The sequence below is a fragment of the Peromyscus californicus genome, unplaced genomic scaffold (assembly GCF_007827085.1).
Source record: "Peromyscus californicus insignis strain IS unplaced genomic scaffold, ASM782708v3 Scaffold_14__1_contigs__length_90479793_seg_2, whole genome shotgun sequence".
Taxonomy (NCBI): Eukaryota; Metazoa; Chordata; class Mammalia; order Rodentia; family Cricetidae; genus Peromyscus; species Peromyscus californicus.
In genome coordinates this window covers 78,199,000-78,221,586 of record NW_026294436.1, presented here as the reverse complement: position 1 = coordinate 78,221,586, position 22,587 = coordinate 78,199,000, and the positions used below count along the sequence as shown (strand labels likewise).

Sequence of the window (22,587 nt, the reverse complement as noted above, 5' to 3'; positions counted from 1 at the left end):
TTGCATTTTCCTTTTAAATCCCTGCACCTGCTGTCAGTCAAAACTCTGCTGAATGAAGTACAATTCCTGGCAAAATAACGCTGCCTCAGCCCTCGGGAGCTGAGCAGAGAAGCGCTTATCCTGAGCTCTGTTGATCCAGTGTGGGCAAAAGGATTCGATGCTGACTCCACCCATGAGTCATGCACACCCCACCCACCCACTCTACCACCCAAGACAGGTGCAAGAGAAGAACAATCAGACCCTCACCACAGGACGGTGGACAGCAGTGTTTTCACTGAAAAGTCTGGATCAAAAGTAAGGGATGTGAAAGTTGCAAGAATCAAAGTGAAGCCATTTGTGCCAACCTGGGGGAAAAAGGTAAATAAACTGGGGAGAGCCATGGGCTTGCACTGATCACAACTAGCAACTTGGTTTAGTCCCAGACTGACACAGGATTCAGTTATGCAGGGTGAGCAGGCCTGAGAGCTGCTACACTTTGAAGTTCTTGGGGTCCCTGCTGGGGCCATGAGGCAGACTCACAGAAGAAACCTACACCACTGGACTTGGTACAGGATTTGCCTGCACAGGAGCATCTCAAGGAAACGAAAACCTCCAAGAGTCAGCTCCATCTGCATGGAGTTGATCCATGAGTGGCAGATGTGAGCAAAGGGTTCTAACTAGGAAGAGAGGCAAGGGAGGGTGGTGTTGACAGGACTGGTCTGTAGATGTAACCAACGGTCTTATTAAATAAGAAACACATAGCCGATTCAGAGAAGAAAGCCAAGAGGTCAGAGCTAAGAGCCTCACCCTTCCTGATTCAGGGATCCTCTTCAGCCAAGAGAGCTCTCTGAAAAGGGGCTACTTCCTGTGCGTATGTCTTTGCATAGTCTAGCTGTTCTGCCTTCTCATTGGCTGTAACCCAAACACGTGACTGCCTCGTCACTGCCTGTATGTACAGCCCTCCAGGTCCTCTATGGTATTGAGATTAAAGATGTGCGCCACCGCCACCACACACTTGCTATGGCTCTAATAGCTCTGACCCCCAGGCAACTTTATTTATTAACATACAATTAAAATCACATTTCAGTACAAGTAAAATACCACCACATTTCCCCTTTTCTATTTTAATAAAAAGGAAAAAAAAGAAAAAGGTTATAACTAACAAAAGAAAAACTATATACAAAAGTACAATGACTATATACAATATATACAAGTAATAAATGTCTAAACAATGTCTAGTCCATTTGTATTTGACAAATTCAGAGAAAATAATTTCATTATCTATCCTATTTTGTTAAGTCCAAAATGTATCTAATTCACTTTCTATCCTAATTAATCTTCAACCATAACTAACTAACCTTCAACTATAACTAACTAATCTTCAACTCCCTCAGAGACCCAAGAAGGAAATAATATTAGCTAACAAAAATAAAAACAGGAAGTGCATGCAAGCAACTTCCAAAAAATTTGTGAGTTGACAGAAACAGCCAGCTGCCTGGACAGTCACCTGAGGTTTCTCCGCAATGCTGGGGCATCATCTTCAGCCTACAGGCTTAGCATATCTGACAGACTCATTTGTGAAGTAGGATGTACACAAGGTCAACAGTTCAACCTCACATTGGGTGAGAGCAGTCCATGTACCAGAAACACCTGAATTCCACTAGTGTCATGTCATGATTCAGGATTTTAAATTCTGGAAATTGTTGATGGTTTTTTAATTCAGCTGTCCATTCTTCTTGGCTGTGTATATATGGCTTCATCTCAGCATCCCGTTCTTCTCCACATCCCTCTATCAAATGCCAGTCTACTATTGAGAGGCATGAGCTTAGTTACTCTTCAAGAATAACTGTTTCAGCTGCTGTTCCATTGCACATCAGAAGCCATCGGCCCACTGCCTGTTCAGGTGCCTTCGAAGAAAAGGGCACTGTACCTTTTCCGAATTGCGAAGGCCACTTCAGGGATGGTGCCATATTGTCCTGGCCTCAGAAGATGCCTTTTGATAAAGCCATAACCACACTTGTTTTGGCAAGAATCAGTAGTCCTTTGTTTCATGTCCTGTCTGTCCATTTTGTCAGCAGTTGATTCGAGGATACTTTGTTGTCTAGTGGCTAACTTTTGCCACAATGAAAGTTAACTCCATATGCAGTTTCTTCAATGCCCATATTTTCTCTGAAGTAGATTGGTACTGCCAGGAGCCGACATGTCTCATAATCATAACAAAAAAGAAAAATTTTCTAAGTTATTAAAACATTTTAAATGCCAATCTATAGATCTCTGAAGGGTTTGAAGATGACCTGTCTAAAATATATCTGCTCAATTTTTAAAACATATCTAATATGACTACAAGTTCTATTGTAATGTCTAACTACTAACTTTCTTCCCATGGTCTTCCTTTCTATCTGGGAAGGGCAATTTCTCCCCAGTACAGTCGAGCTGTCCTCTGCACAGGAGTGGCAACTTGGGTTTAAAGAAAAGCCATAAGGCCAGGAAACCGGAGGCTGAATCCACAGAAACTGTGAGTCAAAATAAACTCGGGGCGGGGGCGAACTCCAAGGTCAGAGGGTTCTCCCAACCTCCCCCCAACACACACCTCTCACCCACCCCCATCCTCCCACCCACCCTGGTTTCAAAGTACCTTTAACTGAAACAGCCTTGCAGACAGCATATGTCTGCCTGCTTTTGCTCTCTGTGTGTGTTTGGGGGGGGGGGCAACACCACACCTGGCTTAGGCAGTGCTGGGGATGGAACTCAGGACGTCTTACATGCTAGACAAGCATTCTGCCAACTAAGCCATCCTCAGCCAATATACAAATGAATGCTTTAAAAATCGAGCACCAGGGGGCTGGAAAGATGGCTCAGCAGTTAAGAGCACTGACTGCTCTTCCAGAGGTCCTGAGTTCAATTCCCAGCAACCACATGGTGACTCACAACCACCTGTAATGAGATCTGGTGCCCTCTCTGGCCTGCAGGGACACATGCAGGCAGAATACTGTATACATAATAAATAAATAAATCTTTTAAAAAAAAAATCAAGCACCAGATTACAGGAGCTGAGGAGGAAAGGCTGTGAAGAGAAGATTTCAGGAAGCAGGAGTCACAGGAGAGGGCTCAGGGGTATGCTGAATGACCTGAAGCTAGAGATTAGAAACTGGAACAAGACCAAAAAAAAAAAAAAAAAAAAAAAAAAAAACCACACACAACCACCCACACCATATTACAAAAGACAGAGCAAACAATAGTATTCCTGAGTCTCTGGTGGGTGACTACCTGGTAGGTGGCGTATTTCAAGGCTCTCTCGCTGTCCTTGGATATAGACTTGCAGGGAGCAGGTTCAAGAGTGAACCCCTAAACCACCACCAGGCCTAAAGCGCAAGGCATTAACTACCAAGACTATCACCAGCCTCCTGCTGGCAGACAGGGGCAGCAGCACCACCCAGTGGCTCCACACCACATTGATCCTTCTGACAAGGTTCTACTTCAAAACTTACCACCATTCAAGCCAAAGCTCATGAAGGAGTCATGGTCGGTGGACCATGACCAGACCAGAAGAGGGGAGTGAGCTCCAACACCTTGACTTTCCTGCCCCAGCCACCCAGGAGATTGGCCTGGAGCTGTGGGAAGGAGCTAGTCCTGTTCAATAGCGAACCTTAGTGATGCTCTCAGAAAGGCGCGCTGGGCCTGGCAAAGAATGAAAAAGCAAAAGGCTGGGGGAGAGAATTGACAGATTCTCTGCTGGGAGAGGAGGCTAGCTTCTATCCAAAGCCAACCTTGAGCAAAATGGAACATCAGGCACCTGCAGGCACATCCCAGGCCACCTGCTCTGCTTCTGACTCTCCAAGGACATGGAATTGTGTTCCTCTGTCAGTATTTGCCACCGCCATCTCCTCTGCTCAAACCACTCTCCATCCCTGTTGCCCACCCGAGTTATCTGAGTATCTTTCTATCAAGATTCCTGGGATTTACCTCAGTTGACTCTTGCAAACTCTTCTTTAGGAGACACTGGGAAGCATTTCAAATCTCTTTTTCCCATACACAGTCATATGGCACACATCCTTTAAAGATCTTTGCTAGGGGGCAAGGGAGTAGCTCAGATGCTAAGGCACATGCCTGGCACATACAAAGCCCTGGGTTCCATCCCCACACCACATAAAACCTGCTGTGATGTACACACCTATACCCCAGCTCTTGGGAGGAGGGGCATCATAAACTCACGTCCTTGGTGATAGAGTGAGTTTGAGGCTGGCCTGGGCCACATGAGATCCTGTCTAAGAGAAAACAAGAACTTGGTTAATTGAGTTGTGTTAGATGAATTTTAAAAAGTATGTTTTAACTTTTGCTATCATCCTATGAAATGAGAGGCCACATGCTTATGAATCTTCCAGGTGATTGGTTCTTACAACATTGTATCAAGTCTGTGTCATCACACTTGGCTCTGTTCCCTAGTGTGACCTTGAACACACAGAGACCCTGCCTGCCACGTGATCGGATTAAGGGCATGTGCTACCACTGCCTGACTCCAATGTTTACCTAAAAAGGGCTGGCCTTTTTTCCCCTTGATCTCCAGGCATGCTTTATTATCAACATACAAATAAAATATCACCACATTTCAGCACAAATAAAATATCATCACAGTACCCTTAGAACGCTAAAGCTCATGTTCACCTCAACTGTGTGAATTAAAATGTGTTTGTGTTGGACTCACCAGTGGTTAATAATTACCATAAGTGATGCTAGGGCACATGGCAGCTGCCCAATAATAAAGAAATCATTAAACATCCCTAAAGGTGAAAAGTATGAAGACATGGAATAATTTATAACTTAGTGCCAAGTTTAAACAACAAAAGCAATGATGGGTCCCAAGACATGAAAACAAAAAACAGGTGACTACGGACTGAAATTAAAATACAGTGACAAAGGCATGGGACTTTCTGTGTTGGGTAGTAGGACTTTTTTCTCAAGACAAGGTTTCTCTGTGTAGCCCTGGCTGTCCTGGAACTTGCTCTATAGACCAGGCTATCCTGGAACTCAGAGATCAAAGGTATGTGTGAAAACGTGGAAAAGGCTCTGGGAAAGGGGACTCCATCTGGAGTGGGGCACCATTTGTGACATAATTAAGATAGTTTTAACTGAGGGTGAGCCTGTTAGATAAATAATGCTGACACCACTAAACATCATCATACACTAGAACCCACGTCTCCAGCCCCAGAAAATACATAAGCAGCCACCTCGGCTGAGTCCCTGGGACTCTGAGCTGAAGCCACCAGTGAGGGTCACATGAGAAAAACGGCTCATACAAGACGAGCAAGTGAAAGCACTTCATAGCTTTGATTTCTGATTAAAGGATGATTTGCTAACCTGGTAATTTATATAGACATGTCCTTAAGTAAATAATTTCATTAACTCGGTCTCCAATTGCTGCTTGTTGGACAGCTCACACAGCCCTGGAGAAGAGGTGAGGTATTTTCCAGTGTGCAGAATGAGGGGGAATGCTTAACTCATGAGCAAGTCTGTGCTTTTCTGCCAGCCCTTCCCCCATCCCCGGGGTGGCGGGGAGGTGCCAAAGACACTGAGCTGTTCTGAAAACTGAAACAGCCTTGTCCTGTGGTCCCCAGATGGTTACTTTAGTCAGCCTACCTTACACTTTGCTTTTCCATCAGTTAATCTATATTGCATCATACTACATATGTGTGTGCCCATCTATATATTACAGACACCACCTCAGGCCTGAGGCTGTACCCTGCAGGACACTGAAATTAAAGGCTAAGAATTCACCCTTCTTATCCTCCTTTGCAATGCTGGACCCTAAGGACAGACCCCACCATTGGTGCACTATGGCAAGCCTTCAGGCCTTCAGCACTGAAGAGCAGAGAGAAGTTAGTTAGCTCCGCTGATTCAGAACTAGCATTGTGGTGGGAACAGTAAACCATGTAAATCGGGAGGTAGTTGGAGGGGAGGCAAGCAGAATCTTTAAAAGCAAAATGAGGATTAGATGACACCCCTGAAAAAAATCCTAGTGCCAAAGGCCAATGACAAGGGTGGCATCTGTCCAAGATTAAACAAACACCAGGGCAGATGCCCTTGCAGAAGCAGTAGTGTGTGGTGTGTGTGTGTGTGTGTGTGTGTGTGTGTGTGTGTGTGTGTGTGTGAGAGAGAGAGAGAGAGAGAGAGAGAGAGAGAGAGAGAGAGAGAGAGAGAGAGAGAGAGAAACTGGGTGTGTATATGTGTATATGTGTATGACTCATGTGTGTGTGTTTGTGTGTATGTGTGTATGACTCTGTGTGTGTGTGAGGTTGCAGTGGACTTTGTGCAAGTTTGTGGCTCTAGCTCTGATGTAGTTTTTTTTTTTTTTTTTTTTTGGTTTTTCGAGACAAGGTTTCTCTGTGTAGCTTTGCGCCTTTCCTGGGACTCACTTGGTAGCCCAGGCTGGCCTCGAACTCACAGAGATCCGCCTGCCTCTGCCTCCCGAGTGCTGGGATTAAAGGCGTGCGCCACCACCGCCCGGCTTTTTTTTTTTTTTTAAGTAGGGTATTTGGGCTGGCTTCAGACTCCCTATGTAGCAGAGAATGATCTTGAACCTCATCCTTCTGCCTCCACCTCCAGAGGGCTAGGATTACACGTGTATACCACCATGCCCAATTTATGTGATGTGCAGATGAACTCAGCCTCACACATGTTGGGTGGATAATAAGCACTTCTTGTTGACAGGCGGTTGCCTCCTTCATAGCCTCCCGGTCCCCCAGGATCTATACAACAAACACAGATCTTGCTTACACTGAACATTTCTTACACAGAAATATGAGGTTTTTATATCTAAGAGACACTCCACCAACAAGGCCCACACAGACCCCATAGAGGGCTGAGTGCCTGTTCTGCCACAGATGTGAATTGCAGCTAGTTCTTTACAAATGTAGGAAATAAGGAACATTGGCTCCCTCCCAATGAGTGGAGGCTAGACCACCTCCAAAGTGTGGACATCTGATGAAACTGTGACCAGAAAGACCCTTGAAAGACCAAAGAACAAACTCGGTGAGACCCGGCAACAGTCTGCCTACCCTGAGACCTCCACGGTGTGGGAGGCCAGCTCCCACGCTTTAAAGGATTTCTATGAGGAGGAGACAGGGATCAGAAACTTTTAGATAGAAAGATAGCGAAGATGAGGAAGAAAGAAACACGGAATAGCTTCGGGAGGACCTGAGTCAATACCCAACAGCCTAGAACTTTATTCAAAAGGGCTTTTTACAACAATGCCAAGGGATGAGGCAAAAGACCTTCCCCTAGCTAGATACAGCCAAGTGTAGACCCTTCCAAACACATGGTATCCATACCTGTGGTCCAATTTCCCCTGCTGGGAAAAGCAAGCTCAGATCTCACCAGGAAACCTCTGTGGGCTCCCATACTGTGGGACCCAGGGTGTCAGTCAGCTTTCCCTTACCTTAATAAACTCCCAAGAAAATCTGTTGTAAAGAGAGAAGAATTTGGAAGATTCTTCCAAGTTGATTCTTCCATGACTGGTTACCTCAGACATTTCCAGGCCTGTAGAACTTCCAGGGCAAAAGCTCACCTCATGACTAGGAAGAGAAAAGCAGGGAGAAGAGCTTGCATGGCATTCTCCCCTCCAAGGACATGCTCCCAGCAACCTAACTTCCTCCCACTAAGCCCATTCTGAAGATTCTACCACCTTCTAACAGTGCTCTGAGATATGGGCCTTTGGGGGGATCCAAACTACATCAAGTGCCACATGTATACTAATATGCTAATAAAATTTATTATAGACTAAGTTACTTGGGCTTGAGAATGCATTGCTAAGAAACAGGGGTCAGTTGGGAGAAAGATGCAAGCAGCTAGCAGAAGTGCCTGGAAAGGGAGCCCCTCGTAGCAATCTGAGCATGCCCAGTGTTAGTACAATGCAGAGCTTTTCTTTTCCTCAACGGGCTTCCTTTAGCTTCCTGAACCACACCATAAAATCTGATGGTCCCAACACACTTATTGACACCAGACTAATGCAACAGGTCTGTATTCAAGTGTTGTGGACCCTGTGGCTGCGCTGTGAGACTCAAGTTCCAGCAACAACCACCCAGCAGCGGAGATCCCCAGTGATCCGGGACAGGTGAAGGGACACACAGCGCTCAGGACTTGCTGATTAAACCCTCCTTTTCCATCCTCAGAGGCCAGCTGGGGGTGAGACGATCTCTTTGTGCGTGTGGTTTCCTTAAATCCATTTGACTCTGATTTTCAAGGCCATCAGCACAGTTATACAAACGACTCTTATGTCATTTGCAGGAAAACTGCTGAACCAGGGATCATGAAACAAGTGAAACGAGCCAGACTCAAAAATCGAAAACCATGTGTTTCCTCTCCTGTGAGATTTTTTTCTTTTTTTGAGTCAGGGTCTTACTTCATATCCCAGTCTGGCCTCCAACTTGTGCCAATCATCCCTGCCTCTACCTCCCAGGTGCTTAGAATACAGTGCGAGCCATTCTACCTGGCTTTGGAATCTAGGTTTAGACAGACAGACAGACATGAAAGTAGAAGGGAACTAAGTAGGAGGAAGTGGGTCTGAAAGGAGTGGGGCAAAGAGGGAACTGTTGAAAAGGAAAGATACGTATGTTTTCTCTCACATGTAGAATCTAGACTTAACAATACACGTACTCTATATAAGACATGAGAGCAGAAAGAGGCTACTTCTGAGGAAGAGGGCAACCCCTGGGAAGGAGAGGGGTTGAACCAAGGAGGAGTAAACAAGGGGCTGATGTGAGCAAACTGAAATTATGTACATATCAAAATGCTATAATGAAACATCATTCTAACTAACTAAAAAGTTAATAAAATAAGATGAAAATGATTCAATGTATTAATTTCCACCTTAGTTGGAAATTGCTTCCTAGGGTTTTATATATGTCCCTACTCTTATTTTCATTGATCGGACCAGGCAGTAACTCACTTTTAAGTTTTGTTTTCTATTGGTACTTATACCACCATCCCCTACACCACAGCACCCATGCACCCAAATGCCCAAGTATCCATGCACCCAAATGCCCAAGTATCCATGCACCCATACACCCATGTACCCATGTACATACCCATGCATCCAGGCATCCATGCACCCAGATGCTCAAGCACCCATGCACCCATGTACACAAGCATCTCTGCACATATGCACAAACTTCTGAATTCTCATTGCTCGGTATTCTAACTTAACATTTTCTTCTTTCCTTTTTAATTTTCACCTACTTTCCTTGGTTATTCTGATTATTTTTAGAAGTCTGCTTGAACGTAAGTAAACTCATAAATCATTTTAATCTTATTTAAACAATGGTATGACTGTAGCTATGAGTTTCTCTTGAGGCATGCCTCAGCAATGCCTCACAGGCTTCTGTCTTGGTGTTCCCATTATCACCATGTCCACTGGATTCATTTAAAACTCGATTCTCTCCACATTTCAATACTGAGCTGGGAAAAGTTTTTCATCTATTTTTTTTTTTAATTCCCAGCTTTTGTTGTTAATTTCTAATTTCATTGTACTATGGTCAGATAATCTTGTTCCAAAGGCTTTTTCTTTTTTGAAAATCTCACTAGCTAGCCCAGGCTATTCTCAGGCACACTTTCTTCCTGGCCAGTACTGGAATTACAGGCATGTACCACCACATTCAGCTAAGGCATTTTTTCTGTCAACATGGTCAGTCTTGTACTGTTTCATGCATGTTTGAAAATAGGATATATTCTCTATTCTCGGGGATAGTGTGTGTTTGTGTGCACACATGTGGGTGCGCACCTTTCTTTTCTTTTTCATTTTATTTATTTATTTATTTTTCTATTATCAGCTTGATACAGTACAAATTCTTATCCTAATAGTGAAATGTTTCACTGAGGCTTGCCCAGTGATGGAGCAAAACCAAAACTTATTATAAGCCACAGTCATCCTAGGGTCCCCCCTGCTATGTAGCCTCCCTGGTTCTGTGGGTTACAGTCTGATTGTTCTTTACTTTATATCTAGTATCCACTTATGAGTGAGTACATACCATGTTTGTCCTTCTGAGTCTGGGTTACCTCACTCAGGATGATATTTTCTAGTTCTATCCATTTGCTGCAAATTTCACGCTGCCATTGTTTTTCTCTGATGAGTAGTACTCCATTGTGTATATATACCACATTTTCTTAATCCATTCTTCAGTTGTTTCCAGGTTATGGCTATTATGAATAGGCACACTTTTCTTTTTCAATGTAGATAGATTGGTAGGCAGTGGCAACTTCATGAACTGTTAATTCTCAGAGCAATGTTAAGAGTTCTGGCTTTGCCTCTGGTGGTGGTGGCTCACAACTTTAATCCCAGTCCTCAGGAGGCAGAGGCAGGCAGATCTTGATGAGTTTGAGGCCAGCCTGGTCTACAGAGTTCCAGGATGGCCAGTACTACACAAAGAAACACTGTCTCCAAAACAAACAAACAAAAAGAGTTCTGGCCTTGATATTCTAGGCCAGCCCTTGCAACCTGAATTTGAGCACACATAAAAACCTATTAGCCCAAATAGTATGAGTGTGTTAGGGTCCACAGATCACCCCACAAAAGACTATCACTCACATATGCAAAAGCAAGAGCATCTCTCTCTCTCTCTCTCTCTCTCTCTCTCTCTCTCTCTCTCTCTCTCTCTCTCTCTCTCTCTCTCTCTCTCCCCCACCCTTGGAGCTGAGGACTAAACCCAGGGCCTTGTGCTTGCTAGGCAAGCGCTCTACCACTGAGCTAAATCCCCAACCCCGAGAGATTACTTCTCAAGAGAAGAATTCCTGCATGCTGGAGTCAGCCACACAACAAAACGGCAATGACTTCCAGAGAAGCTCCTTTTATAGACAACCAGGAGGGGATTAGGTCATCCTAAACATGATTGGTCAAGCAAGCAGCAGCCACACTAATGTTCCTGATTGGCTGGGGCTGTGAGTGCTGAATCATGCCTGTTTTGCAATTTCTCCCACACCTGCCTAATCAGAAATCAAAACAGAAACTGAAACTTAGGCCTAGTAGAGGCTGGGGCCAGGAGAAGCCCACCATGGTGCTACTGTGGCCTCTCAAGTGTAGCCCCCAAAGAGTGTCCAGCCCTAGAAGGGATTTTGATCTCTATACAAATTTCTGTACAGTTTTTAATAGAGGCCAAAGAGTCTGCAGCAGTTCAATACAATCTCCTGACTTCCCGTATTCTCTAGTGTCTCCCACCCTAAGGGCACGTCCTTCCTTGATCTGGGTTCCAGTGTAAGAATCCAGCCTGTGCACTTCTTACCTGTTTCTTCCCTTTTTCTCTTCAAAGAGAGGAGTAGCAGTCATGAAGAGGACTGTGATAACTTCTCCATGTTAACAAAACTTACCACAGCTACTTGAGCGTCTCATGGCCTGCCTCACATCTGCCTCGCAGACATCAAACCTTGCATTCACAGCAGCCACATCAACCACCAAACCCCTCCATACCAAGGGCTTGCTCAGAAGATTCCAGAGGTGTTTGTGAACTTGCACCAACCCAGTTTCCTGCTTATCTATCCTGAGCCACTCTGGAATATCCCACTTGTAATAGTTTCTTTTTAACGTGTCCGTTCTCTTTAATTTTTCCCCAAAATGTCTCAGTTCAACTCACTGGGATTCTTCTTTTTTTTTTTTTTTTTTTTTTCAGATTCTGCTAAGTATCTGCCTTCTGCCTTCCAGCAGCCCAGACTGTCACCCCTCCACATTGCTTCATAAAGAAATGAATCCATAACACACACCCTTAAGGGTCTAGAACGTCACAAAACACACAGATCCTTCAGACCACAGGAAACGCTACCAAACACCAACATTGAGATGTCCAAAGGAAAGAGAGACTGCCAAACAGATAGCTAGATGGCACAGGGAACATCCCTCCTGGATCTACCATAGAAATGGCAAGGTTTGGATCTGGTCCAAAGCCCATCCCTGTGTAGTCCTAGAAACTATTTAAAAAAAAAAAAAAACGGTTTTGAAACAGGCTGCCTTGAACTCAATAAGTAGCTGAGGATGACCTTGAACTCCTGGTTCTCCTGCCTCCACTTCCTGATGTTGGGGTTTCAGGAAAGCACTACCAGGTCTGGCTTTTAGTGCTGGGGATAGAATACGGGCTTCACACATCTAGGTAAGCACTCTACCTCCTGAGCTACATCACCAACCCCTGGAAATGGATATTAGCTTAAAACTGCTAGGGAGCACAGACCAATCAGGTAGTGAGAGAGTGGGTGGCTGGGTGGAGTTCCTCACCAACCCTGGGAGGCCCCAAGGGTGAAGGGGCCCTCTCAAATTGCTAAGAGCAAGGAGAGGAACTGAGGTTTGCAAGCACTGTGGCTTGTCTATTTCCTGTTTCATCAAGCTGCTGTACAAAAAAGAATGTCAGTACAAGAGGAAAATGGTGAGGGGGCCGAGAACATCTGATTGACCGCTTCCCTGGCCATCTGAGACCAGAGAGACCCGGAAAGGGCTGAAGGTTCTCCTGAGACCCTTGAGACAGAACCTGGGACCAGAGGTAACAGTGGAGGAAGATGCTTTGGGATCTAGGTTTGGATCTGTTGACTTTGGGGTGGGGCGGAAGGTTCTCTGCCATGCCAGCCTCCTACATAGCAGCAGGTGGTAGAATTTGAGTGCTGGGGTTTATGTGACCAAGAAGGCATCCTGTGTTGGATTCCTTGAGTAACCACTAGGATATGGCTACCAACTTTGCTCTACCTGTTAGCTTACATTAGATGTGAGTCGCATGCTCAGCATCCATGCCATGAATTAAATGACCTTTTCCAGATCCCTTTAAAGCAGGGATCCCTGTAACAGGCCCTTCTCCCTCAACTCTCACTGAGAACTCTGGACTAGGAAGGCCAGATCCATGCAGGATACCACCCATCATTTCTTCTGCATACACAGCCAAGAGGTAGGAGCAAAGTTCTGGAAAGGCAGCAACAAGTCTGTAGGTGAGAGACAGTGCCTGCTGTCTTCCTGTGTGGGGAGGAGAGCCTCCCCTAGCCAGTATTAAGTCTTCCTCCAAAGCTCTAACTGGACCCTCTCCTGTTGCCAAAGAATACCTCAGAGACTCCAGAAAGCCTTGGGCAGTGGCCCTGTGACCTTTCTCTGAACTACAGGACCAGTTCCTTTTTCTGCAGTCCATCCCTGTCCATCAGGCCTTCCACAAGGAAGAGACATCAGCACAGGCTTGCCTCAACCCCACAAGACCTTTCCTCTTCCCATCTGGAAGGCAGGAGGATCCTCAACCCAGGTAGCTACTTCCAGTACAAAGCCTATATGTAACTAGGGCCCAACATGGAGGAACCTAACCCTTCACACTCATAACACAGTACCCATTATTCACCCACCTGTTTTTTGCCTTCCTGTCTGACCTAATTGAGTTGATGATTATGTCCAAACCAGAAAGAAGTGCTTTGTCCTTGTAACTGAAACTTAGAGGCCACAGGAACCAGAGTAGTAAAATTATTCCAAGATGGAGCTACAAGCCCTGTTCAGAACTGAGAGAAGGAATTAGGGAAATCAGAGGGTGAAATTGAGCATTCTTGGTCTTAGAGTCTGGCTTTGCCTGGGGCATCTGATTCATATCACCAAGTCTTCAGTATCTAGCATAGCAAGGATAAGTATGATATTTTATATCTATTATTAAAATAATATTTTATTGTTTTATATTAATATTTTTAAAGCTGTAATTTATCATATGCCATGTGCTAGGTGTATGGTGTGGATATTGTTATTTAATACTCATCTCCCTTCAAGGGAAGTTTTAGTCCCATTTCAAAAATGAGAACCCTGAGGCTTTAGCAACACTTAACACCTTCCCCTCTGTTTGGTAGGCAGTGACAGCCTGGGAGTGAGTCACAGTCTGTCCCCAAAGCAAGATTTCCCCTCCTCCAGTGAAGACGGAACAGTAAGGTGCTATGGCTTTGAGGTGCACATGTATGTGGAATCCCAAGTCCCCTCCATCCATTCATTTATCACAGAATATGCATTGAGGTGCATGTGTGTGATCCCAAGTCCCCTCCATCCATCACAGAACATGTGTAGGCCTTTTCCTCCGTTTCTACATAATTTAATAAACAGAGTGACATGTGGGAAGTCTAGGAAACCCCATAGAGTGAGAGTGAGGGCAAAAGCCTGAAGGAAGACATTCAGAGGTGATGGAAGAGGACGAACACTACCTCACAGTCCTTGGGGTAAGCTCTGCCCAAGGCAGAGGGTGTCCCTCTGCCCTCAAGAGCCAGATAACCAAAACCATACAGGACTTGGCCACATAAGAGCCCTTCAGAAAGTGAGACTGTCCACCCACTGGTTTGTGAATAAGTATAGTGACCAGAGACAGAGCAGGAGCCCTGCACAGAATTCTATCTTGTGCCAGGATAGGGATCAAAATTCCAACAAAGACGCACAGGGCTTCTGCCTGCAGAGTCTGTGCCGCCTATAAACAAGCCTTGGGGGTCAGAGCTGGCCAGTGCCTGCTAGTCAGTGAGGCTGGGACACTTCCTCTGACCACCCAGGAACTGAATTCCTGGGCAGTGGGATGAGTGGGTAATAGAGAAGAGACAGCAGCTGTGAGGAGGACCTTCCTCATCACCCCAGTCTTACTCCAGAGGGCAAAGGAGGCAGGGCACAATTTCTGGTGCTAGGATGTAGCCCATCTGAGTCCAGCCCTGACTTCACCAAGCTGCCAGAGACCAAAATGAGACTAGCCAAATCCACAACAGGTAGGTGAAGATAAGAATTTGGGTATATATGGATGGTAGGTAAGGCCACCTAGTGGGACACCAAGCCTGTCCTGAAGACAGTCCCCAAAGTTCCTTGGGGACTTTGCATTACAGGTTTCTTAGGGCTTGTCTTTGTAAGACTCTTGTTGCGAGTACTCTGCATGCTTGCTAGTTTAGATGGCAGCTTTGGAAACAGACTGAGCCTGGCAGGGAGGCTGTCCTAAAAAGGTAGAGCCCTCCTCTCTGAGTCACTGAGCCAGGTTCTCTGAAATGGACCAACACTAAGTGTTTTGAAGGTCCTCAGCCAATAGACTGACTTGATCAGCAACTAAAGTCAGAGCCTAGCCCTAGATACACAGTAGATGACAGAAAGGTCAGGATGTGGTGATGGAGGAATCAGGGCAGGTTTCCCTAAGCCATGCCAGTCCAGAGCCACAAGATGACTGCTGAGAGCTAGGAATGGAGCAGAGGGTGCCAGTCATGAACCTGATCACTTCCTAAGGGCTTGTGGCTAACCCTCTAGGTCTCAAGAAGTGCCACTTAGCTATTTTAGTAAGAATGTGGGCAAGAGAGCAGTAAAGATGACATCTTTCATTTTAGACTAGAAGATAAAGTGGGCTGGAGTGTCCTCAGTTCTACAAGCCACTCAAACAGCTGTAAGCTCATGACGATTATAATTTGTTCCTTGTATTCCCTCACTTAGAGGCAGAAAGGAAGAAGGGGCTCCAGAGAGACCCGCCCACTTTAGGGATTAGTGCTAGAGAATGGCAGAAACCTGGCCTTGCTGGATTCCATCAGTTCATGCAGGATTGAGCCCAGGAGTCCTGGCCCTGGGTTCTCAACACACATGGATGGAGCCCTGTGCTATTTCTGTCCTGACCCAGGGAGATAGATTGTCAGTTTTCAGCCCATCTTCTGACTCCTCCCTCTTGGCATCTGGCAGATCCAAGCAGCTGTTCAAGGAACTGGAAGCCAAGCACAACAGGTGCTTGGGAGGTCACCATGATCAGCTCAGACCCCAAGTCCTCTCCTGGCTTGGCTCGGTGGGCCGAGAGCTATGAGGCCAAGTGTGAACGACGTCAGGAGACCCGAGAGAGCCGCCGCTGCCGCCGCAATGAGACCACTTGCCGCCAGCCAGGGAAGCTGCTGAGGACCCAGCACAGGGAGCGGCTTCAGAGAGCTCGGCAGCTCCAGTTCTTCAGAAGGAGAAACCTGGAAGAGGAGAAGAAAGGCCAGTCCAGGGAGCAAGGGCCCTCCAGCAAGATAGATGGAGGGACAGGCCAGGTGACTGTCCTCAAGGAGTCCTTGCCTGGTGACTACAAGACCTCCTTCCCTGGACAGCAGGTGGGATATGTCTGAGAAAACACTGCTGCAGGCCCAGGGGTGGGGGGTCTGGGAAGTACAAAGGTTGAAGGTCATTAACAAGTGATTTCTGTAAGTCCCTTCCTCAACCATGCAATCAAGTTTCCATTACCCATTGCTCTTTCGGGGATTTTGTTGTGTCTTTGTTCAACTTCTTTTGAAGTGAAGGGAGGGGGGTGGTCCTACGCCTGCCTATTAGGAGAAAGGAAATAATTGTACAAACAATTCCAAACCAATAACTAGTATAAGATCATTTTTTTTTTTCGGAGATAGGGCCTTGCCATGTAATTCAAGATGGCTTCAAACTCATGATCCTCCTGCCTCCCCTTCCTGAGTGCTGGGATTACAGGTGCACCATAATTCGAAGATTCTACTTCTCTTTGTTCTCTCAATGCCAAGGGCCTTATGCACAGTGGGCAAGCATCCCGCCACTGAGCCACATTCCCAGCTCTGTGACATCTTCTGCAGTTATCCATCATTCGCTAGAGACTGACTAAATGCTTTTAATATGCCAGGAACACAAGCCAATGTTCTTCGTGTCCCAACATGTATAGTGTGTGTGTGTGTGTGTGTGTGTGTGTGTGTGTGTGTGTGTGTGCCTGTGCCTAGAACAACCATCCTGGAACAAAACTGCAAAAGAACCAACTGCCTGTTTACATGGTAACGAGGACTCTGAAAGGCCTGCAGAGGAGCAGAGATACCGAGAATGGAAACAGAAAAGACAGTGAAGTAACTGCCCGTCGTGGTTATCAAGTCAGCCCGTGATGGAATCCTATAGATATTCCTTAGCCTTTGAGTACCGGGTCACCAACATAGACTTTTTTATTTGTAGAAGAAAACATAAAAAGAGCAGAGAAACTTGTGACTACCACTACCCCATTGTACCAACAGGTCCCTACTCTGTCCTCTTTCAACACAAAAGCTCAGTGGTTCTGTGGCTCTAGGGAGAGGCAGCAGTCCCTCTGGGCCCTTCCTCACAAGCAGGAGCCAGAGGCCTAGAAACGGCCAGATCTGACACCCGTCACTCATTCTTGGACATGGCTGAGTGGCTGAGAGCAGAGAAGGAGGGAAGACCAGTCCCTTGTCTGAGCTGTGGAGAGACATTCCCTCTGTCCAGGACAGGGAAGAGCAAGCGCAGAGGTCAGCTCACAGCTGGGAACCCTTGGGCGATTTGGTTTTCTAGGAAGGAAATATCACTTGCTGCTGTGACAACCCACCACACGGAGAGTAGCTTGAACAGCAGAAGAGTGTTTCTTGTCATTTTTGAAGCTGAAGTCCAAGCCCAAGGCTCCAGTGAGTCTGGAATCTGATGAGGAGACTCTTCCCTGTGTCCACACATGGCAGAAAGCAAGCAGAGAGGCGAGCTCTTGCATGGCTCTTCTGGTAGGGCACAAATCTCATTCACAAGGCAGCCATGTTCAGACATAAGGATTTCCCAAAGGCTCCATCCTTAACACCGTTAGAATTTCAACACTGGAGTTTCAGGAAAACCACTCAGTCCACACAGATGTGATTAACAGTTTGCTTTGCTTTGTTTTACTTTGGCTTGTTTTTCCAGTGCTGAGGGTGGAACCCAGGGCCTTATATGTGCCCAGCAAGCCTGCTAGCACTGAGCTGCAGCCACAGCCTCTGGTTCTTCTCTCCGCAGTTGTCTGGAAAATGTAAGAGGCCCTTCAGAGTGGCATTCAGCAACCTTCATCTGCTTTCCAGGTAACAGGGACGACCTCTGCAGTTTCCCCAAGCCTGCATCATTCCTCCTCAAGCATCCAGAGAGATTTGGATGGCCTCCATTCCTCACACGCAACAGCCTTTCCACCACAGGACTCTGCCAGCAAGAAGCCACTCAGACAGCACCGGGGTGAGCACGCAGCCCTGACCTGCGATGGCAGCCCAGCTCTCCCATCCCACCCCACCCCTCGTTCTCCCTCCTCCCCTGAATGCTGAATCACCCTACCTACCTCTCAGGTACTCAGACAAAGGCAGAAGAGGCACAGCCAACAGTAAAGAATGACGCCAGTCAGCAAACCAAGTGAGTTTCTTCGTGTTCCTGACCCCAACGCTTCACGTCTCATTCATTCCTCTCCTCCAAATGGACACGCTGAGAATCCTGCCCACCTCAGCTGAGGAGGAGGAAGCCCCTCCCCACCCCACTGCTCTTCTGCAGGGATGCCAGCTGCGGCTGACATCCTGCCTGCTCGCAGGTTCCATTTGGGGCCCATTGTCATGTTTTCCTTCTCTTCCCAGCTGTGGAGTTGCAGTCCTAGACAAGGTAAGAGGACCCTCGTTTGGAGGGGTTTGGGCCAGATGGAGCCTAAGCTCTAGCATTCTAGGATTCCATGATGAACTCAGGTTGGGGTGGAGGGACACCTTCCTCCAGGACAGCCAGATGGTCCTGAGCATAGATGTGGGCCTAGGAGGATCCTGCCAGACCCAAGGCAAAAGAGATCTGCTACGTGCAAGCCAGCTAGGGCTCTCTGGTTCTCTGCTTCAGTCCTCCTGAATCTCTTTCTTCTCTCTAGGACATCATCCAGCTCTCTGAGTACCTCAAAGTAAGTAGCACAGTGACGCCTGCACACATCTTCACCCACTCTTCCTCTAGGTTAATCTTTCCCTTTACATTTTTCCTTCTAGGAAGCCCTACAAAGGGAGCTGATCCTCAAACAGAAAATGGTGATTCTCCAGGACCTGCTGCCTGCTCTGACCCGGGCCTCTGACAGCTCTTGGAAGGTAAGAGTAAAATCTTCAGACAAGGTATGCAGATTTCTATGCATGCCCACCTCGCTTCCCCTGGCATACCATCCAGCAAGGGAAGGGCTGTCCCACTGGGAAGAGGCAAAGGTAGAGGTGCTCGGATGCAGAGGCCAAAGGGCCACAGTAAGTGTATCCCTGGGGAAGGCCCAGAACTGAAAGTAGACAGAAGGCCATGCTTTGAACCATGAAAGAAGAAAGGAAGGCCCAGCCCAGTGTTGTTACTGAGAATTGTCAAGGCAATGACGTTCACACAGGATTCTGTATTAGTCACTTTCTTATTGCTGCCCCAAAATACCTGACAAAAGCAACTTTTAAGAAAGGGCTTATCTTGTTCATGGTTCCAGGGTAGAGTCCATCATGGTGGGGGTTCATGGCTGCAGGACTGTGAGGCAACTGGTCACATTGCATGCACAGACAAGAAGCCAAGTGAGAAAGACTGGTGTTCAGCTGACTTCCCTTCCCATTTTTTCCCCCCCACTGGAAACTCCAGCTGGTGGAATAACACTGCCTCTATACCAGGTGGGTCTAACCACCTCTGCAATCTAGAAGCTCCCTTGCAGACACACCCAGGGGTTCGTCTTCAATATAATTCTAAATGTCATCAGGCAATCAAACTCAATCATCACATATCTTTGATGCTGTTCTGATAGGATCCCTTCCTGTCCATCAAAGATCCATATCAAGACTCACACAAGCCAGCCTGAACAATACTTAGCCGAGAGAGGACTTCATGGGTGGCCTAGTCTGATTTTCTGTTTGCCATGATGGGCCAAGGCCTTGCCCATCATCACATAACTACTTAGCAAGGTCCAGGTCTCCAATGTTGGTCTGTTCATTCTCTAGATAGCCAAAGGCCATGCTCCTGCTACCGAGCACTGCAAATTTGTTCTTTAGGCAGACGCCTGCATTTTTTTTTAAACACCATCTCACTATGTCTCCCTAGAACTCTATGTAGACGAGGCTGGCCTTGAACTCACAGAGATGCACCTGCCTCCCAAGTGCTGAGATTAAAGGCATGCACTGCCATACCTAGCTCAGGCTCCTGCTTTTTAGAGAGTTCATAGTTTTATAAACAAGTCACATGCCAAAATAATACAGACATGAGAAATAAAAGAAATGCTTCCTAGAGCTGGCTACAAGAGAGAACAACCAACCCAGAGAAAGGAGCCGGGCCTGTGGACAGTTACAAAGCACTGAGGCAAGCGAGGACACAAGGACAATTGTCAAGCAAGAATACGGAGTTGGCAAAAGCCAGAGCATGGCTTGGCTTGGGACAGTGGCTCTCTAACTCTTTTTTATCTCAGGATTCTTTTTATTAATTTTCAGTTAATTAACTTTTCCCTAGATCAATCACATTTTCCCCTCCATTCCTCCTCTCCTCTCAGTCCCCCCCCCCCACACACACACACAACCTCCCCTCTCCATTCCCCCATCCACTCCTCCTCCTTCCTCTTTAGAACACGGCAGGTCTCCCCATGTATATCAGCCAGCCATGGCATATCAAGTTGCAGAAAGTCTAGGCACCTCCTTTCCTATTAAGTCTGGACAGGGCAACCCATCTTTATACTAATTTTTAACTAAAAATTCCGAAGAACTTCTGGTGCACACCATATTAGAATTTACCATGTTAAAAATTAAAACAGAAATTTAGAAATATTAATTGAGAAATCACAATAGTCAAGCACCATGTGCTAACTTAAGTTATATATTTTAGTGGAAAACTTTGTTTTCAAAAGGAAAAATAGAGAAGTAGCATGTGTAGTGGTATTTGCTCTGCCCATGACCTTGGGCTATATTGTCGGAAGGAGGCGGTGCTTCTTGCATGGCTGTACATTTTCAATATCTAGCTAAACAAAAGACAGCTAAACTCTATGTGCTTCTAAATTCAGCCTCTTGTGATCACTCTTTTAGCATTTGAAATCTGTCAGTGTCATGGAGACATGTGCTGGAAAGGGAAAGGCCTTGCAGATCCCTTGAAAGAGTCCCTAGGACCTCATGTGTTCCGCAGATGATAAGCAGGTTGGTGCCACCAAAGCCTAAGGCAGAAGGTGTGTTGAACAGACAGCCTCACAGGCCTCCATGCACCTCACCGTAGGAAGGTTTATGCTTAAAGAAGTGAAGCAGCAGGGAGGGAGAGTAGGGGTGGAACACTCCAAGAAGTTTGCAGAGACACAAAAGACCAGCACTCCCACCCTGCAAACCCATCCTCCTCACATCAGCCACTGAACCTGGGTTCGGGAGTCTCTCTGGTAAGGCCTCTGCTTGCCAAGTCATTGCCATTGGCAGAGCAGGGGCCTGAGCCCGCAGAGGGCACGTCAGGTAGTTTCCAGTACTGAGCTAAATTGCGATCATCTCACCCATTCGTTCATAAGATGCTTGGTAACTTTCAACTCTAAGCTGGGGGTTCAGGAACACGGATAAACAGAGTCCTTGCTCTGAAAGACTCACAGTCCAGCAAGGGAGAGACAGAACAGACAACCCCAGTGAGACGAGGCTGCAAGTATGTGTGCAGCCCGGCACGGAAAGAGGACGGTTCTGCCTGAGGTGGAGGAAGGAAGGCTCTGTGGAAAGAGGCCTTTTCAGCTGGGTCCTAAAGGATGAGCTGAAGCTCACCAGTTCAGAAGTAGCTTGATGAAGAAAAGTATTTAAGGAGTTAGGGTGTTTGTGGGCCTAGGTGTGGCAAAGCATTGGATATAGCCCAATGTGACGGACAGGAAGGGATCCTATCAGAACAGCGTCAAAGAAAGACCTCTCTCACACTTTCAGAATAAGAGACTTGAGCCTTCTCTGTTAAGGTATGTTTCAGATTTAATGTGTAGACTCCTTTTTGAACACTTACATATTTGTATGTGTGTATGCATGTGTGTCACAGCAGACATCTTGCATTGGAGGACCCATGGGATTGCATGCCGCCCCAGGTTGAGAAACACAGTTACAGGGGAAAGGGGCAGAAGTTAACCAGAGTTCAAGTCCTGCACTCTGAAATACCTGCCTGTCTTTAGAGCAGCTTGGTCACTAAAAAACTGAACCGAAAGGTCTGTGTGCATGGTTTCTCTAAGCAAAGGCCCGACTCTGAGTGAGGAGTGGGACCCTACAGAAGCCTAGAGGAGCCTAGGTCAGCTGTGCTTAGTGGGAATGAGGCAGATACATTAAGAGCTATTTATGCAGCACTCAGGAGTCTGAGGTAGGAGGATTCCAAACTTCAGGCCAGCCTGGGCTACATGTTGAGACCCTGGTGTTTTGTTTTGTTTTAAGTCATTTCTTCGATAAACTTGGGAGGGGGTGTTATTTTAGCTCAGGCTCCAGACAGAGAGCTGAGGTTCCTCTGGCTGTCACTTCCTGTCTCCTACCTTCCTACCCTTCCCAGGTCTCACATCCACCCTTCTCTTCTTCCTCCCACCCCAAGCTCCCAGCTTCCTGTATTTAAGAAAAGTCATCACTAACAGTTCAGTTGAGAGTCCTCGCTTCTCCCAAAACAAAACATTTCAAATCCCTCCCTCCCCAAGAAAGCCTCAGTATCAGTGAAACAGTGGCCCCATTTGGTGATTTTGAGAAAGTAACTGGATGAAATGAGGCCAGAACTGGAACTCAGACCTCAGCCAAGTGTCCACTTTGTCCCTTCCATTTGGTTCCACGTATGAGTCTCCAGCTTCTCCTGTAGAGATGTTCATGGCAAAATCTCCACTAGAACCCCAGAGTCAGTGCCCTCCACGACACTCCCAGAGCTGGGTCTGACCAGTAGAACAAAAGGAACTCTGCCAACAGGGGAAGCCTGAG

General features: G+C 46.6%; 2 protein-coding genes across 6 annotated transcripts in view; one reads left to right on the top strand and one right to left on the bottom strand.

Moving 5' to 3' along the window:
- The window catches only part of CUNH1orf74 (chromosome unknown C1orf74 homolog), a 120,760-nt gene that overhangs the window by 81,135 nt on the left and 17,038 nt on the right, over window positions 1-22,587 (bottom strand). The window lies entirely within an intron of this gene.
- Window positions 7,556-22,587, top strand: part of Traf3ip3 (TRAF3 interacting protein 3) — a 29,222-nt gene continuing 14,190 nt past the window's right edge. For 2 of the 3 annotated variants that reach the window (XM_052738080.1, XM_052738083.1), the window contains exons 1-6: window positions 7,556-16,041; window positions 17,770-17,917; window positions 18,025-18,088; window positions 18,304-18,328; window positions 18,579-18,608; window positions 18,691-18,786. In XM_052738080.1, the coding sequence (XP_052594040.1) occupies window positions 15,700-16,041; window positions 17,770-17,917; window positions 18,025-18,088; window positions 18,304-18,328; window positions 18,579-18,608; window positions 18,691-18,786 (705 nt within the window). In that variant the 5' untranslated portion in view covers window positions 7,556-15,699. The remainder of the gene's footprint in view (window positions 16,042-17,769; window positions 17,918-18,024; window positions 18,089-18,303; window positions 18,329-18,578; window positions 18,609-18,690; window positions 18,787-22,587) is intronic. The other variant, XM_052738082.1, reaches the window with a different exon arrangement.